At 38.5% G+C, this 16,065-nt stretch overlaps 3 protein-coding genes across 3 annotated transcripts; 2 read left to right on the forward strand and 1 right to left on the reverse strand.

The window, feature by feature from the left end:
* Positions 1–686: 686 nt before the first annotated feature.
* On the reverse strand, positions 687–6,735 carry LOC133302994 (pescadillo homolog). The gene is made up of 13 exons (XM_061502819.1): positions 6,620–6,735; positions 6,092–6,177; positions 5,617–5,865; positions 5,407–5,532; positions 5,112–5,196; positions 4,926–5,036; positions 4,538–4,631; positions 4,161–4,453; positions 3,039–3,146; positions 2,831–2,952; positions 1,876–2,098; positions 1,555–1,773; positions 687–1,038 (listed from the first exon to the last, which is right to left on the reverse strand). Exons 1-13 carry the CDS (start codon positions 6,641–6,643, stop codon positions 961–963), a joined length of 1,818 nt encoding a protein of 605 aa, XP_061358803.1. The 5' UTR covers positions 6,644–6,735; the 3' UTR covers positions 687–960.
* A 1,605-nt stretch (positions 6,736–8,340) lies between these two features.
* On the forward strand, positions 8,341–9,327 carry LOC133302986 (uncharacterized). Its single transcript, XM_061502809.1, has 2 exons — positions 8,341–8,727; positions 9,067–9,327. Exons 1-2 carry the CDS (start codon positions 8,341–8,343, stop codon positions 9,325–9,327), a joined length of 648 nt encoding a protein of 215 aa, XP_061358793.1.
* A 2,102-nt stretch (positions 9,328–11,429) lies between these two features.
* LOC133302987 (uncharacterized) lies at positions 11,430–12,997 on the forward strand. The gene is made up of 3 exons (XM_061502810.1): positions 11,430–12,045; positions 12,181–12,330; positions 12,420–12,997. The coding sequence occupies exons 1-3, from the start codon at positions 11,430–11,432 to the stop codon at positions 12,995–12,997; spliced, it is 1,344 nt and encodes a 447-aa protein (XP_061358794.1).
* Positions 12,998–16,065: the final 3,068 nt, after the last annotated feature.

A 16,065-nucleotide genomic window follows, 5' to 3' on the forward strand; every position in this document is an offset into this window, starting at 1 on the left:
AAAGCGAATCCATACATATATATATATATATATATATATAACTTTTTTGAATATTATTTACTTGTTTTTTTGTTTGTTCATTTACATTATTTCAATTCTCTAATTTATTGTTAGCATGATCTATAATAATATATTAAATAAAGATAATAAAATGAACATAATAAAAAGAATAAAATTATATCTTTACAAATTTTTTAAAAATTAAAATCAACTAATCAATACATGCGTAAAGAAAGATGTGATTTGAACTCCATTACATAAGGAATACACGTCGGAATAGATTTTTCTTGTCAACCTATAAAATTAATTTTAACAATTTTGTTTTGTTAGAATTTTTTCTTTATTTTATTTCTATAGATCAAACAAATATCAAGTATTTTTTCAATTTGTCAATAATGTGTACAAATAATTTAAAATATCCATTTAAATATAATCAACTCCTAAATCCACTGATTCCCAAAGAATATTTTCTTCGATAAGAATTTTTCAAAGATTTGCCCAGATAAACATTGGCCACGACTGCATCCATATTTTCATTCCTGATCTCTTTCACCATCTTTCCCGATCCGATTAATAGAATTAAACTTTCAAGAACATTAATTGATAGGGCTAGTTCAATTTGGTGAGGTTCGCTACTTTTGAAAGTGATAAACTAAATCAAACTTTTTAACATCTAGTTTACTGGATTTAATTAGTTTCTTACACACCCAGTTGATTTACTGAATCTGGGACAACAGACAAATATATCAAAGGCTCAAACCTGAGAACTTACAAAAAGTCCTTAAACAAATCAAATTTTTCTCAGGCCTTTGAAAACAGATCAGTTACAAAACAAGAATGAGACTTAAAATAAGTTCAAATGCCTATACTAGCAAACTGAAAAATAAAATAGCCTTATAAATCAGCAGCTATAACACATAATGAAATCAAAACTGGAATCCGTGAGGATGCAGGATCTCTTCAACTCTGAGCTTCATCAATTTTCTTTTTACGTTGTTTAATAAGATCGTTATGAGCTTGCTTGCGTTTATTCGATATCTGAATGACACATTTTCAAACATAAAATAATGAAAAATCAGAACCAATTGAAAAGACTACACCAATCGAGTTTATATAATAAACTTCAAAGGCAACCTGTCACTTTGCAACCGGTTAGACAGGACACTTGATTAGAAAGAACAGTAAAAATAAAATTGTAAGCTCAGGTATAGATGTGGTAAAAGGGTAACCGCCAACCCGTCAATGTAACTTTTTTTGAAAATTTGTATTCCCCATAAATGCAAAGGGTATCAAATGAAGACTAAAGAGGTGTAAAAAGATCATTAATTAATTTTAAAATAATAAAAAAAAGAGAGAGATCAACTCGTCCTTCAGCCAGTTCAACCTGCTTAGACTCACCCTAATGTGTGGTGGGTTCAAATTCGTTGAAAATCCCAACCCAACCCGCTATATGTGATGGGCTAGACAGGCCAACCGGACACTGGACAAATAGATTATTTGAAAAAAAAAAAATAGTACTGGTGATTCTGCATAAGGAAGGATAAAAAGAGTTACCTGCATGGCTTCCAATAGTTTTCTCTTTTTACGTGACATCATAAGTTTACCCATGTCATCAACATCAGCAACATTTTCTTTAATGCTGGTAGTTGACTCTCCAGGGTGTACAACTCCAGTAAATGTTTCTTTACCAACATTAGAACCTGCTGAAGCATAACTAACACCTTCAAGTTCTTTTTTCAAATCATCATGGTATTGCTGCTCGAGAATCATCATCTGCAACGCGATCATTCGAATTATAATAATTGAATAACAAAGTGAGCCCCTCCACTCATTCCACTATTATGATTCTGTGTTCTTCTCACACTATATGCATACCTTCTGCTTTCTCCGTGTGGCTTCATTAGCCTCTGCTCGATCAATAATACCTTCGACCAGAAGATTTTGAGGATCTTCCAGATCTTCTTTTCCAACACCTGGAAGTGGAAGAACTTCCTCTCTGGCAGCAGCTTGCAAGTGTTTAATGGTCTTTGCATAGTCAGGAACATATGCTCCTTCTTCGTCGTAGTTAATAAAAGGTGACAAGTGCGGTGGAGGAATCCTGTTGATGAAAGAAACATTTTAGCCAGGAAAGTTGTAGTTAAAATAAAGATAGGCTCTTTTTAATATAAAGGGCAAATCTTTGTGAGGGTAGGGGTGAGAGGATAGACTTTCTTTAATATACGTACACATTTTTCTTCAAATTTAATAGAGAGAGAAACATACAGTACACATACATACATACATACATATACATATAATATGTATGGATTTTTCTAACCTGCTCTCTTAAATAAATGTAAAATTAATGACTGTGAGGACAACTAAATTGATGAACTGATTTTCTCTGTTTACATAATTACTGTAGATTTGGCATTGTATCATAATTACTAATTCTTTTTTCAGATTTAGATAAAAATCCTTTAATTAGAAACAAATTCATCCAACAAAATATAAGGATGAAAGGATATATAGACGTGTGATTCCACAGAATGCTATCATGATCCCTTGTAGGAAAAATTAATTTGCTCAGACAAATAAAATGGCACATTCCCACCTAGAAAAACTTCAACCAATAAGAACCATAGTGAACCTAAAATAAGCACAGATAATGCAATTTCAATTATCAGAGAACAGAGGCGAAGGAACTAGTTTTCTGACAAGCAAAAATATTAACATGGTTTACATTGTAAAAGATAGAAATTGTAAATTTCCACAATCAACACCAAACTGATCAAAATGGTTCAACAGATATGAGAAGTGAATAAAGAAACACAAATGAATTAGAAGTTACCTTCCCACCGCATAATTCTCCGTTGGTAAAATAATCCGCGCATTCACACAGTCAAATACCCACTGCGGTTGAACATATTCTCTTGAGAGAAACCTGTGTCCTTGTGATTCCCTGTCAACAACCTAAACATAAATCAATAATTAAGTGAACCTAAAAGGAAGGTATAAAAAGTTATGTCACCTAAAATATGGTAAGCTTAATCACAAACCTGATGAGTAATGCTCTGGTCAGATTCCCCAAATGGTGCCCCCTCTCCCTCCCAGGAGACTATACCACCAAAAGCCGGAATAACAAAAAGTAATGATTCCCTTGGTGCCTGAATAATTAGACCAGAACGGACACAGGTAATGTCAAAACATACACACAATAATGAGAAAAATTCCACAATAAACCTTTCATTGAAAACATATAGCATCATCACACTTTTTTTAAAAAATCTGATAAGATGTGTTCTGTTATATGCACATGATCTGCATCATCGGACATCAATTTTAAAATTACAACACAAATTTCATACATTAATATGCTTAATTTTTTTTTAAAATGTTCATGTTGCAACAGGAAAACAAAGTCACCTTATAAATATCAACAAATTCACCATGCCAGAGTACTTGACAAATATCTTAATGGTTTCCCACCAAAACAAGGTGATTCTCTTTAAAGAGAATCTTTAGATTCGTACAAACAAATTTAGAGGGAGAGAAGCCTGCCTCATTCTAAGGTCAGAGCATACTGTAAGCCTCAGGAAGGGCTTACAGTGGTACCCACATATAACCTACCAAAGAAAGTCCACTAGTAAGAATAGAACCAAGACCTTATTGTGGACAATATTCAATCTTAACAGTTGAAGCTGTTTAGCCAACCCTCACTGGCCTCTTTAAGAGGGTTTTTACTAATTATCTAATAGCATCTAGCAGAAATTTAACAACAGTAGGCTTTCAAGTTCTACTACAAATTAAAACATAACTAGACAATATGTATGACCCAGCTGTTCAATTGAGAAGTGAATAATACACACACACACACACACAGAGAGACATATACATATAGATAAATGTTATCAACTCTGACTTTAATTCTTTAAGAAATGTATTTGCAAATTTTTAACATCACTAATCCATATATAACCTCTTTGTTAATTTTACTTTAAACCATTTTAAAATCATGAAATGTAACTCAGCAAATACTATGCACGCAAATTCCCAACTATTTGACAAAAACAATAGTTTCAAATGTAACTCAGCAAATACTATGCACGCAATTCCCAACTATTTGACAAAAACAATAGTTTCAAATAGTGGTATCAAGACTGTCAAAATAAAGGTCTTACCTCCCTGCTCAAGAAGAACTTCATATTTTTAAAGAGCTTTTTACATTCTTTTGTATCTTGATCCTCTTCATCTTCATCAGCAACTTCCTCGACAAGGTGCATTAGTGCACCAGGTTCATTGGAAGGAAGTTGATGCTGAAGTTGAGCAAGTCTTAGCTCAGATTTTTCATCTACAGTCTCTGCCATTTTTTGCTTGGTCTCCACTTGCTCAGATTCAGCTACATGAGAAGCTTCAGAATTGACTACAGAGGGTCTGGTATTCGCATTGGCATATCTTGACAGCGCATATAAATCTACATAATTTGAAAAGAAATTTATCAGTGGATACATAAATATCTGCTGCAGCAAAGTTCCATTTAAGTTGAGGAAAATTGTACCTGCTGCCAAAGCTTCCAACCGAGGATCAAGTATGGGGGGATACTTCAAATTTATAGAGTGATAGAGGCGGAAATTGACAAAACCAAGAAGAGGCTGCAGCAATTCATTGTAGAAGTTTAAGAAAATAGTAAAAAGTTGACCAAACCAGGTAAATAGGTATGAATACAATCAAGGATTAGGAGATACAGGTCCAACAGTGAAGACAGAACAAGGAAGTTGTGTAACTAAGTTTGGTTTATATATGATCCCGACACAACACTAGAACTTATTCGAATTAAACATTTACATGATTAAAATACATAGATCTATAATATTAATTGGGATGACAAGAATATTGATGGGTTAATGGAATAAAGACACTACATAAAAACATAACATGAAACTAACCTCATACAATTGCAAAAAGTTTAGCATGGTAGCGATGTCAACATCATCAGACACAACCTGCTGTAGTGAATGAGGAGTCAACCATGTTATTGTTTGGCCCTCGATCTCAGCCTGCACAACCAGCACAATCAATCCATAACTTGTACTATTAAGATTAATGAACATTACAAATGCCACAAGTTATACCTGGTAGTATATGCCTTTAACAGATACAAATGTTTTTCTTAACTTGTGAGTGCGCGATATGAATGCTTGCCATTCATGTGCCATTCTAGCAGACAAGCAACAAGAATAAATACAGATTTAAAGATCATTAGCAGCATGAAAATTTGCATTATTTTTAAAAGAAAATACATGAAAATACCAATGGGACTTAAATCTAAAATCTGCTCCTCAGGTCCTTACTTTCAAAGGAAAGCCAAAAAGGCCTAAATTCTTTATTGCATATTAATTCAAAGTTACTCAAATTCCAAGTATATACCTTCGACATTTATGGACACGCTCAACTTCAATTTTTTTGCTCTCTGATGCAGGTAAAGCTGCAAAAAGATGCACCATTGAAAGACAGTCATCCAATTCTCCAAGTGCATCTACAAATCTTGGGTATCTGTAATTCAAAGAACAATCAAGTAAATTGGAAATTCACCACCAGTAACAAGACATAAACCGAGATCAACAAAATCAAACAAACCTCTGCCGAATAATCCTATCAATCTTGGGTTTGGGTGTTTTCTCCCGCAGCCTTTTCGCTCGTTCATGGTTTTTCTTTGCCTCTGCCTTCTTTATTTTTCTCTCATGTACTCTTATTGCTCTATGTATTTCAAGCAAAGGTTCATGATGAAGAAATGTGATATCCTTCACATGGTAATAAGTCTGGTGAGTTCCTTTGAACTTTTTCTTAGGCTCCCGAGGAGTTACTCCTTTCAAAATGCATAGTTTCCTAAAATTTGCAAAAGACAATATCAGAATCAAAATCTTTATTGTTTCCCAAATGTTTCACAATAAAAATTAAGATATGCAATTCACCATATGATATCATTCAGCCAATAGATTTTTAAACCCAAAAGAAACCTCTTTTTCCGTGTTGAAGAATAAAGTTGATCCTTGGCTAAATTCCAAAAAAAAAAAAAAAAAATGGATTTACAAATGAGATTTGAATATGGAACCTGAAAAGGGGTAGACTAATTTGAAGCTGCTTGAGTGCTTGTGACCTCGTGACAAATTTAGCAGCGTTTCCCTCCTTTTTCTTTCCCTGCCATAAGAAAAAAAGAAAGAAAAATATCACATCACCATAAAGGACTTAGAAACTCTCTACAAGCATAACATGTTGAAAGAAAAGGGTTAACTTTCAACAAGAAAACTTTCGTTTATTTTCCCTCTAATTTCCTTATCGTACATAAATGAGCAGCAATCAAAATATTACAAATACCAAAAAAAAAAAAAATTCACCCCCAACACAAAATCACAATATGGGCATGAACCAAAAGAGAAGAAAATAGAAGTACATACTACCCATCTATTAAAACACCAAAAGAGAAACAAATAATAATAATAATAATAATAATAACTACTTTCATAGTTATGAAAGCAGAAACAGATTTTCAAGCAAATTCACAAAGTCATGATAATCTCAAAAGGGACGTGTTGAGACGAAGATGAGTTTCGAAACCGTGAAAAGAGCGTTCAGAACTCACCGGGGGTCTGTAGTGCTTCACCATTGTTGCTGTTGAGAGAGAGGTTAAAAAAAAACGCAGGTGCAAAGTAATAGCCTCGCACACAATCGGACTTCAACTTTTTAGGGTTTAAGATTGTGTATGCAGGTACTGCTCGGCTGTCAAACGACACCGTTTAAATCTCTAGGTTGGGTTTTTTTTTTTAAACATTATTTCTTTGCGATTAGTATTTATTTTTTATTATTATTTTAGTCAAAAATTACTATGTTTTATTGTGAGAAAAATAAAAATCATGTTAAGAGAAAATAAAAAAAATTTAATTTAAATATTAAATAAAAAATGCTAATTTTAACTAAAATAATAGATGGAGAAATAATCTAATATAATCTAAATAAAAAAGTTTTTCCCTATTTCTTTTTCCTCCTTGTTATAGTAGATGGAGAAATAATCTAATATAATTTATATTGTTCCGGGTTAGTTACTCAGATACGGGTTGGAAGAACCCGGGACAAAGGTACCCGGGTTATAGGGCAGTTGTCTCCTTTATTAATCCAGAAGGTGGGACTTACCACGATGGCACGTCCCAGATAACTACTCATCAACATCCAAGGTAACCACCTTCTCTCCACGTCCAGTGCAACTACGCTAACTAGGAATATAAATATAGGGGTTAATATCCCAAGGAGGATAGACAATTAGAACTAATCCATACTAATGTTCGTCCAGAACATTTGGCGTCGTCTGTGGGAAAGGTAAAGCTAATCCTACGCATTTTCTTGAGTCATGGCAAGCAACAACCATGATGAGCGAGTGGAGGAGAATGAAGAAAACATAAGGGAAGAGGATTCTTTCCGATCCAGTGGAGGGAGTCGATCATTAGATACTATTGGAGAAGCTTTAATTCAGTTAATGGAGGAGATAAGGAACCGGCAACATCAGGAAGGAAGAGGAAGAAGGCCATATTCAGAAGAGAGATTAGTTGAGAGGAACGTGCCACATGATTGGGATAGATGGAGAGGTTCTGTATCTCCCTTTCCTGATTATACTCCATTATCACTTCCACCTGAGACTGGGAATAGGAGGACAGAAGTTCGAAGAGGGCAAGGATCTCAGATATCCAGAAGTCTTTTAGAGAGGAGAAATTATCAGGGGGAAGGACGTGGAGTAAACCGGAGGGTAGAAGAAGAAGCTTATGATGCAAATGTCAGAGACGCAAGACGAGGACGTGGGCGTCAAGATGAAGATGTTGAGCAACCTCGTGGGGATGCTTGGGAAGGCGAGCAACGACAGGAAGGTTGTCATTATTACGCTCGCCATAGGGGGCAGGGGCGAGGTCAGAGACGTTATGAAGAAGCTGATGAAAGGAGGAGGACAGATGGAGGAAGACGGTATATTTATTACAGAGATGATTTTCCACAAGATGAAGATGAGTACTATTATGCACCAGGAACCCGGGCTCAGAGAGGAGAGTGGCAATCAGTAGAGAATTATAGTCCTCATGGTTATGAAGGACAGATGATGAGACAAGAAGGACCAAGCTGGAACGAGCAGACGAGGAGATTAACACAACAGATGTCGCAGGAGATTCGAGAGCCGCCTGGTAGTCAGGGTCTTTCAGGAACCCCTTTATCTTGGAGATTGAGGGCGAAGCCTATTCCGAGTTGGTTCAAACAACCCACTGAGATGAAAGCTTATGATGGAAGTTCAGATCCAAAGGATTTGTAACCGTTTTTCGGGCAGCGATGTCATTATGTGGAGAATCAGACTCTTTGTTATGTCGGACATTTCCAGTTTTCCTAAGGAAGCAGGCGTTAGAATGGTTTACGGGCCTGCCAGTCAATTACATTGACAGTTGGTCCGATTTATCTCTTCGTTTCATACAGCAGTTTGCTCATTGTGGACCCCATCCAAAAACCACACACAATTTATGTGGAGTGAGACAGAAGCCAGGAGAAAAGGTCAGAGAGTATTATGAACGGTTTCAAGCAGAAGCTAGACAAGTGAAGGGGTTGGAGAATCAGACGTATTTGCTGTTGTTTACCACCGGGTTACAGCCTGGCGGGTTGGCAGATTCTTTGGCGAAAAAAAGGACCGGCTACAAAGGAAGAGTTGATGGAAAGGATTCAGAAGTATATCGATTTGGAAGAATTTAGATCTTCTCAGAAGCAAATTGAACAAGGGTTCAGAGAAGCTACATTTAGGAGGCCGGACAATCCTGCTGGAAGAGGACAGTTTGACGAAAGGCGACCTCGGATAGTAGGGAAAGATTTAGAGAAGCATATAAGAGAGACTTCACACCATTAAATACGTCCAGAGCCCAGATATTGAAGGAGGTAATGTCTACAGAAATGTGAAATGTTCCACGGCCTCCGCCGATTCGGTCGACTTATGCCCAGGCAGATAAAACGAAATGGTGTGAATTTCATCGGGGGTATGGACATTATACAAATGATTGTTTTAACTTGCAGAATGTTATTAAAAGGTTAATTCAAGAAGGGAAACTACAAAAATATGTAAGAAGAGGAGAAGGAGATGGGTGTAAGGAAGATAAGATCCGGCGACTAGACCGAAGTCGCAGCCCGCCTAGGGGAAGGAATAGGGAGGCTAACAAAAATCAAAGAGCAGAAAATCAATCGTCTCCGGGTCGAGTTCCGGTGGGGCATATTTGCACTATAGCTGGAGGGCGAGCAGGAGGAGGAGAATCTGGGAATGCCCAGAAAAAGACTTAAAGATATGTATGGCCATTTCAGAGAAACCGCGTTTTAAAGAAGAGCAAAAAAAGACGGGCAAGCAGGTACTGTTTGAGGATTTAGACGATGAGATACTAGACCCGGAGCATGATGATCCCTTAGTGATTTCGGGATTGTTGGCAAACTATCAAGTTGATAGAATGTTGGTAGATCCAGGGAGTTCAGTGGATATTATATTTTGGGATGCTTTCAGAAGAATGGATTTAGATTATGATCAGTTGGAGCCGTGTGGAGCCGATTTGTTAGCATTTACAAGAGACAAGATTAAACTTTTGGGATACATTCCATTGAGGTTAACGTTGGGGACCGCGCCTACACACAAGACAGTTACTTTGTCGTTTGCGGTAGTGGATCTGGGTTCCGCGTATAATATTATATTGGGCAGACCATTCATGAAGAAATTCAAGATCTTTTTGTCAATTGATCAGTTGGCAATGAAATTTGTAGCTAAGGATGACAAGGTGGCAATGATAAAGGCGGATCAGGTAATGGCAAGAAGCTGTGATAACATGAGTTTGAGGATTCCACAGGAAAGTAAGAAGGAGCGAGTAATGATAAGAGATGAGGCAAAAGAGAAGAGAGAAGCACAAAGGGAAGTAGACGAAAAGAAAGAGGAGCAAGTAATGGTAGTCGGGATGGATCCCCGGATAGAAAATAAAGTGGAGAGACTAGAACCCGTGGGAACCATGGAAGAGGTTCAGTTAGGAGCAGGTAAGGAGTAGGTTACTAAAATGGGTTCCGAGTTAGAATCTGATGTGAGGGCTAGGATGAAAGAGTTATTACAAAAGAATGCTGATCTTTTCGCATGGAAACCTTCTGATATGCCCGGGATGGACCCTGCTTTATCTTGTCATCGTTTGGCAATAATTCCTGGAGCGAAGCCGGTAGCCCAGAAGAAGAGGAGATTCTGTGCTGAAAGGAGGAAGGCGATTGAGGAAAAAACCAAAGAGTTGTTAGAAGCAGGTTTCATTAGAGAAATAGAGTATGCCACATGGTTAGCCAACCCTGTGTTGATTAAGAAGTCGGATGGGAGATGGAGGATGTGTACAGATTACACGGATTTGAATAAAGTTTGTCCTAAAGACCCATTTCCTTTACCCAGTATCGATCATCTGGTGGATAAGGCGTCAGGATATAAAGTGTTGTCATTCATAGATGCATATTTCGGGTACAATCAGATACCATTATGGAAAGAAGACCAGGAGAAGACAACATTCGTAACAGAAAATGCAGTGTATTGTTACAATGTCATGCCGTTTGGGCTCAAGAACGCAGGGGCAACTTATATGAGGATGATGAATAAAGTGTTTAAGGAGCAGATTGGAAGAATGTTAGAGGTGTACATGGATGGCATGATTGTGAAGTCGGAAGATGGTAAGATGCATTTAGCAGATTTGCAAGAGGTTTTTGAGCAAGTTCAGAAGCACAATATGCGTTTAAATCCGAGTAAGTGTGCTTTCGGAGTTTCGGCAGGAAAGTTTTTGGGTTTCTTTTTGACAGAAAGGGGAATAGAAGCTAACCCAGATAAATGTAGAGCGGTGATGGAAATGAAGAGCCCAGAGAATGTTCAAGAAGTTCAGAAGTTAAATGGGCGAGTGACAGCTCTGTCAAGGTTTTTGGCTAAATTTGCGCAAGTGTCTTTACCACCTTTTCAACTCTTAAAAAAGGGATCTGAATTTACATGGACTGAGGAGTGTGAGGTTATTTTTCAGCATTTCAAAAACATCTTAGCTTCACCACCAATTCTTAGTAAGCCGGAACCAGGGGAGCCTTTATATTTGTATCTGTCCGTTTCCCAAGAAGCAGTAAGTTCGGTGCTTGTCCGAGAAGGAAAGAGTGGGCAACAGCAGCCCGTGTACTTCATCAGCAAAGTGTTGCAAGGAGCAGAAGTGAGGTATCAGCATGTAGAGAAAGTGGCTTTTACATTACTAATTTCAGCATGTAGAGACAGTGGCTTTTACATTACTAATTTCAGCACGGCGGCTTCGTCAGTATTTTCAGTGCCATCAAATAGTAGTCAGAACGAACCAGCCAATAAAGCATATGTTACATAAGCCGAATTTAGCAGGTCGAATGGTAGCATGGGCAGTAGAGTTACTGAGTTTGGGATTACCTTTGAAGCACGTAAAGCAATTAAAGCACAAGCATTAGCTGATTTTCTGGTAGAAATGACGCATCATGGAGGTACCGAAGAAAATAATTGGTGGAAGTTGTTTGTAGACGGATCATCCAATAAAAGAGGTAGTGGGGTTGGAATTATAGTCGAGAATTCAGAGGGGGTGGCAGTAGAGCATTCCTTGTCGCTAGCATTCCCCACAAGTAATAATCAAGCCGAGTATGAAGCACTGATTGCTGGGTTGATTTTGGCAAAAGAGCTCGGAGCGGAGTGTTTGACAGTGTATAGTGATTCTCAGTTGGCGACTTCACAAATAAGCGGGGTGTACCAAGCAAGAGGGGAAGTTATGATTAAGTACTTAGCAAAAGTACAAGAACTGATGAGAGAATTTAAGGAGATCCGCGTAGAGCATATTCGGAGAAGTGATAATGTACGAGCAGACGTCTTATCCAAGTTGGCCAGTACTAAAGCCACTGGAAGTTTGAGGACTATTATTCAGCAGAGCATTCGGGCTCCGAGTGTAGTATGGATGGTAGAAGAGGTAGATTGGAGGAGCCCAATTAAGGATTATCTGGCGAATGGTAAAGAACCAAACGAAAAGATGGAGGCAAGTCGTTTGAGAAGACGAGCAGCGTGGTTTGTGATGATAGAAGGGTAGTTATACAGACGGGGAGTAAATTCACCTTTGCTGAAATGTATTGCTGCGCTGAACACAGAATATGTGTTAGAAGAGATACTGAAGGAATTAACGGGCACCACCTTGGTGGGAAGTCGTTGGCAAGGAAAGCTATACGAGCAGGATATTTTTGGCCAACGATGGGAGAAGACGCTAAAAGACATGTTCAGAAATGTGATCAATGCCAGAAGTTTTCTAATGTGTATCAAGCTCCTCCCGAAGAGTTATTTACCATTTCGTCACCTTGACCATTCTATAAGTGGGGCTTAGATCTTCTAGGTCCCTTTCCTAGGGCAGTTGGAGGAGTTAGATATCTGATAGTGGCCGCAGATTATTTCACTAAGTGGATTGAAGCGGAACTGGTAGCGACTATTACTGCTCGGAAGGTCCAGAAGTTTTTCATTGGAAAGATAGTTTGTAGATTTGGTATTCCGGCCATAATTATCACTGATAATGGGACACAGTTTATAGACAAGAAGTTCAGACAGATGGTAGCCGACTTGGGGATAAGGCACAAGTTTGCTGCAGTAGAACATCCCCAAACGAATGGGCAAGTAGAGTCAGCTAACAAAATCTTGACGAATGGGCTGAAAAGGAGGGTGGAAGGGTGTAAAGGAAGTTGGGTGGAAGAGTTGGATAATGTGTTGTGGGGATATAAGACCTCCGTGCAGTCCAGCATTCAAGAAACACCATTTAAGATGACATATGGTTTTGATGCTATGTTGCCGGTTGAAGTCGGAGAGCCAACCTGGAGAAGGAAAATGATATTAGAAGAAAATGAAGACGGGAATGCTGAGATGATGAAAATTGATTTACAGTTGTTGGAAGAAGAACGAGAAAATGTGGCAATGGTTTAGTTGGCATCTAAGCAACGAGCAGCAACGAGGTACAATCGGACTGTAGTCAAAAGGACGTTTCAGGAAGGAGATTTGGTGCTTAGGCGGGCAGATGTGGGTAATAAGAATGCAAGAGATGGAAAAATGGCAGCTAATTGGGAAGGTCCTTATCGAGTAACAGTTGCCACAGGGGCTGGAGCTTATCAGATAGAGCACTTGGGTGGGAAACCAATTCCGCGATATTGGGATGCTGCCAAGTTAAAAAGGTACTTTAGTTGAAGAGATCCAGATTTAGTTGGAAGTCGGATGGCAGATCGTAGGTCGTAAGTAAGATGTAGTTTTACATTGATGATTAGGAAGTAAGTTTAGTTTGTTAATTTAGTAGGAGTATTTTATGTTATTATGTGTTGCAGTTATTTTGCATTTAAGTATGGTACATTTAAGATTGAGAGTTACAATATTTCAATTAAATAAAGCCAGTTCGACTTCAATACGTATTATTAAGAAAAAACAAAGTCCCTTGCCGCCTTAATTGGCCTCTTGGGCAGCTGTTCGATTCCTACTCGGAAACGGGAAAACAAAGTCCCTTGCCGCCTTCATTAGCCTCTTGGGCAGCCGTTCAATTCCTACTCGGAAACGGGAAAACAAAGTCCCTTGCCGCCTTGATTGGCCTCTGGGGCACCCGTTCAATTCCTACTCGGAAACGGGAAAAAAAAGTCCCTTAATTGGCCTCTGGGGCACCCGTTCAATTCCTACTCGGAAGCGGAAATATAAAGTCCCTTGCCGTCTCGATTGACTTCTTGGGCACCTGTTCAATTCCTACTCGGAAGTAGGAAGGCAGTCCCTGGTCGCTTTGATGGCCCATCTGGGCACCCATTTAACTCTTACTCGGAAACGAGAAGACAATCTTTTTCCATCCGTAAAGGCGTGTGGCGAAATGTTATTTAGATGAAACATTAGTTAATTGCGTGATAATTTCAAATAATTGCGAAGCAACATCAATACGATGCACATAATATTCCTATTAAAAATTAAGAAGTTGATAGGATGCACATAATATTCCTAGTAACGCAAGTTAATGGGACAAAATACAAAATAGAGAGTCAAAACAAAACAGGAGAAATAAAACTGAATACAAAATAAGGTGGCATTCCACCCCTTCAAGTATCTTTTGGATTATCCTCGGAAGTAGCTTGATCAGTAGCAGAGTTGGACTGTATATAGTTAGAGGGGCAATCAGCAAGAACAACAACAGAACCTTTTTCATCGTGAGTACATAGCCGCCCTTCTTGGATGAAGTTGAAGGTCTCAATTTTGTCTAAGTGTAATAAAGGGGAGTCCGGGTGGAAAAATTTCACCTCGTCTACAACCCAACCACGAATTTGATGGCCAAAGGCAACATATTTTGAATCCATGTCATCCGCAGCTTGTCGTAAGTTTGAGATTTCCTTCTTTAAAGTATCCACTTCCAGCTCCAATTCGGCTACTCGGAGGTCAGAATCTTCAAAGTTTTTCTTCAGAATTTTTTGTTCATCAGTAAGCACTTGGTGATCTTGTTTAAGCATAGTAAGCTCTTCATTCAACTTTTTCCTCAAATCCTCGGATTCTGTGAGTTTGAGTTGAGTGTCTTGTGATACCAACTCGGGAGTTTCAGCTTTTTTGAGTAGATGAGTTCGTTCCACCTGCAAGTTGGTTTTTAAAAGCTGTAAATCTTTAAGCTCAGACTGAAGGTGCTGGCGTTCAGCTAGAGCCAGGAGGTCCATTTCGTAATAATGAGATTCTCGGAGGGAATGATCTCGGATGTCAGTAAATTTTTGGATGAGTTGGTCCACAGAAAATTTACTCCATTTTTCACGCAGCCCAGCAGTAAAGCAAGGTTTTATCTTTTTCATAAATGGGGGGTCAGAAGAAGGGGTAGCAATAATAGAAGGGGGAGGAGTCATAGATTTGTCACTTGAAAAATCATGGCTAGAACTGGGGGGCATCCGAACTTGTTTGGGATGACGGATCTCGCCAGAGTCAATCGGAACCTCCTTCTCCATCTCAACAGCGGTACTCGGTATAGAACCCGTTGCAGAAGTAGCTGGCATAAGAGAGCGAGTAAGAGAGAGTTCTTTCTCGCCAGAAACCGAAGATGGAGCATGGCGTTTGTCCTTGTCGCCAGAGACAGAGGAATCTTCCTTTTGGGCAGCTTTTTGTTTTTGGCGAGCAAAAAAGGTGGGATCCATGCACTTGTCTGTAGAACATACAATCGCAAAAACAAAAATAAGGTTAAAAGAAGAACATATAGAAAAACATAAAAGAATTTTATAAGTACTTACTTAATTTTCGGCAAACCCACTCAGGAGAATCTTGGTTAGTTAGGATAGACCGAGGAGTGAGAGAAATATTTTCTTTACATAACTCGGAAGCGAGCTGCTTGAACCAGGTATAAGTTTCATTTTCATCAGTACTCAAATATTTTGAGTTAATTAAAACGCTCTAGCAGAAGTGGTGTAATGTTGACTGTTCCAACTAAGAGGAAATCGTGGAGTTCCGTCCTGATTCAAGAAGAAGGCAGAAAAGGGAGCAGGTTGTGAGGAAGAAGAGGAGGCAGAAGGTGTAGCAGGAAGAGCTTCAGGTATACAAATTTTGAAATATTCTTCTTTGAAATTCTTCCAGTTATCTTCGTACATACTACACCAACGTAGCCCAGGACGGGCTTTCAATGAAACCCAACTATGACGAGGACATCCTTTGTCAACGGCGTTTCGGAACACAGCAAATAGACAGAAGAAAACTCGATAAGAGTACGCAAATCCAAATGATTGACAGATTATCTCAAACGTATGCAAAAAACACCAACTGTTGGGGTGTAGTTGAGAAGGAACGACTTCGAGGTGGTTCAAGACATCTACTTGGAACTCGGTAAAGGGTAAAGAAATTTTGAGCTCGGAAAACAAGCATTTGTAGGCAATAAAGAAGGAGTTCTCACCTTGCCCAGAAGGCGAGCAAATGCGTTCTTCTTCTCCGGGTACAGAAACGCGAAAAGAAGTAATTATTGAGTCACGAAATAGTGGCACTAGTTGTAAAGCAGTATGGAGGGTACT

Source organism: Gastrolobium bilobum, unplaced genomic scaffold (assembly GCF_033153095.1).
Source record: "Gastrolobium bilobum isolate Gb01-03AN ecotype WA unplaced genomic scaffold, APGP_CSIRO_Gbil_v1 utg38958, whole genome shotgun sequence".
Taxonomy (NCBI): domain Eukaryota; kingdom Viridiplantae; phylum Streptophyta; class Magnoliopsida; order Fabales; family Fabaceae; genus Gastrolobium; species Gastrolobium bilobum.

What these genes read in the sequence shown, in the direction of transcription:
- LOC133302994 (XM_061502819.1), bottom strand. Translation starts at nt 6,643, where the DNA reads ATGGTGAAGCACTACAGACCCCCG. An exon ending in ATTAGTCTACCCCTTTTCAG is followed by an intron (nt 5,866 to 6,091) that starts GTTCCATATTCA and finishes TGCAAATTTTAG; the next exon opens with GAAACTATGCATTTTGAAAG. An exon ending in GTTGGAAGCTTTGGCAGCAG is followed by an intron (nt 4,454 to 4,537) that starts GTACAATTTTCC and finishes CAAATTATGTAG; the next exon opens with ATTTATATGCGCTGTCAAGA.
- LOC133302986 (XM_061502809.1), top strand. Translation starts at nt 8,341, where the DNA reads ATGTCATTATGTGGAGAATCAGACTCTTTGTTATGTCGGACATTTCCA. An exon ending in TTGATGGAAAGGATTCAGAA is followed by an intron (nt 8,728 to 9,066) that starts GTATATCGATTT and finishes TTTAACTTGCAG; the next exon opens with AATGTTATTAAAAGGTTAAT.
- LOC133302987 (XM_061502810.1), top strand. Translation starts at nt 11,430, where the DNA reads ATGGGCAGTAGAGTTACTGAGTTTGGGATTACCTTTGAAGCACGTAAA. An exon ending in TAAGGATTATCTGGCGAATG is followed by an intron (nt 12,046 to 12,180) that starts GTAAAGAACCAA and finishes CGCTGAACACAG; the next exon opens with AATATGTGTTAGAAGAGATA. An exon ending in AAATGTGATCAATGCCAGAA is followed by an intron (nt 12,331 to 12,419) that starts GTTTTCTAATGT and finishes TAGATCTTCTAG; the next exon opens with GTCCCTTTCCTAGGGCAGTT.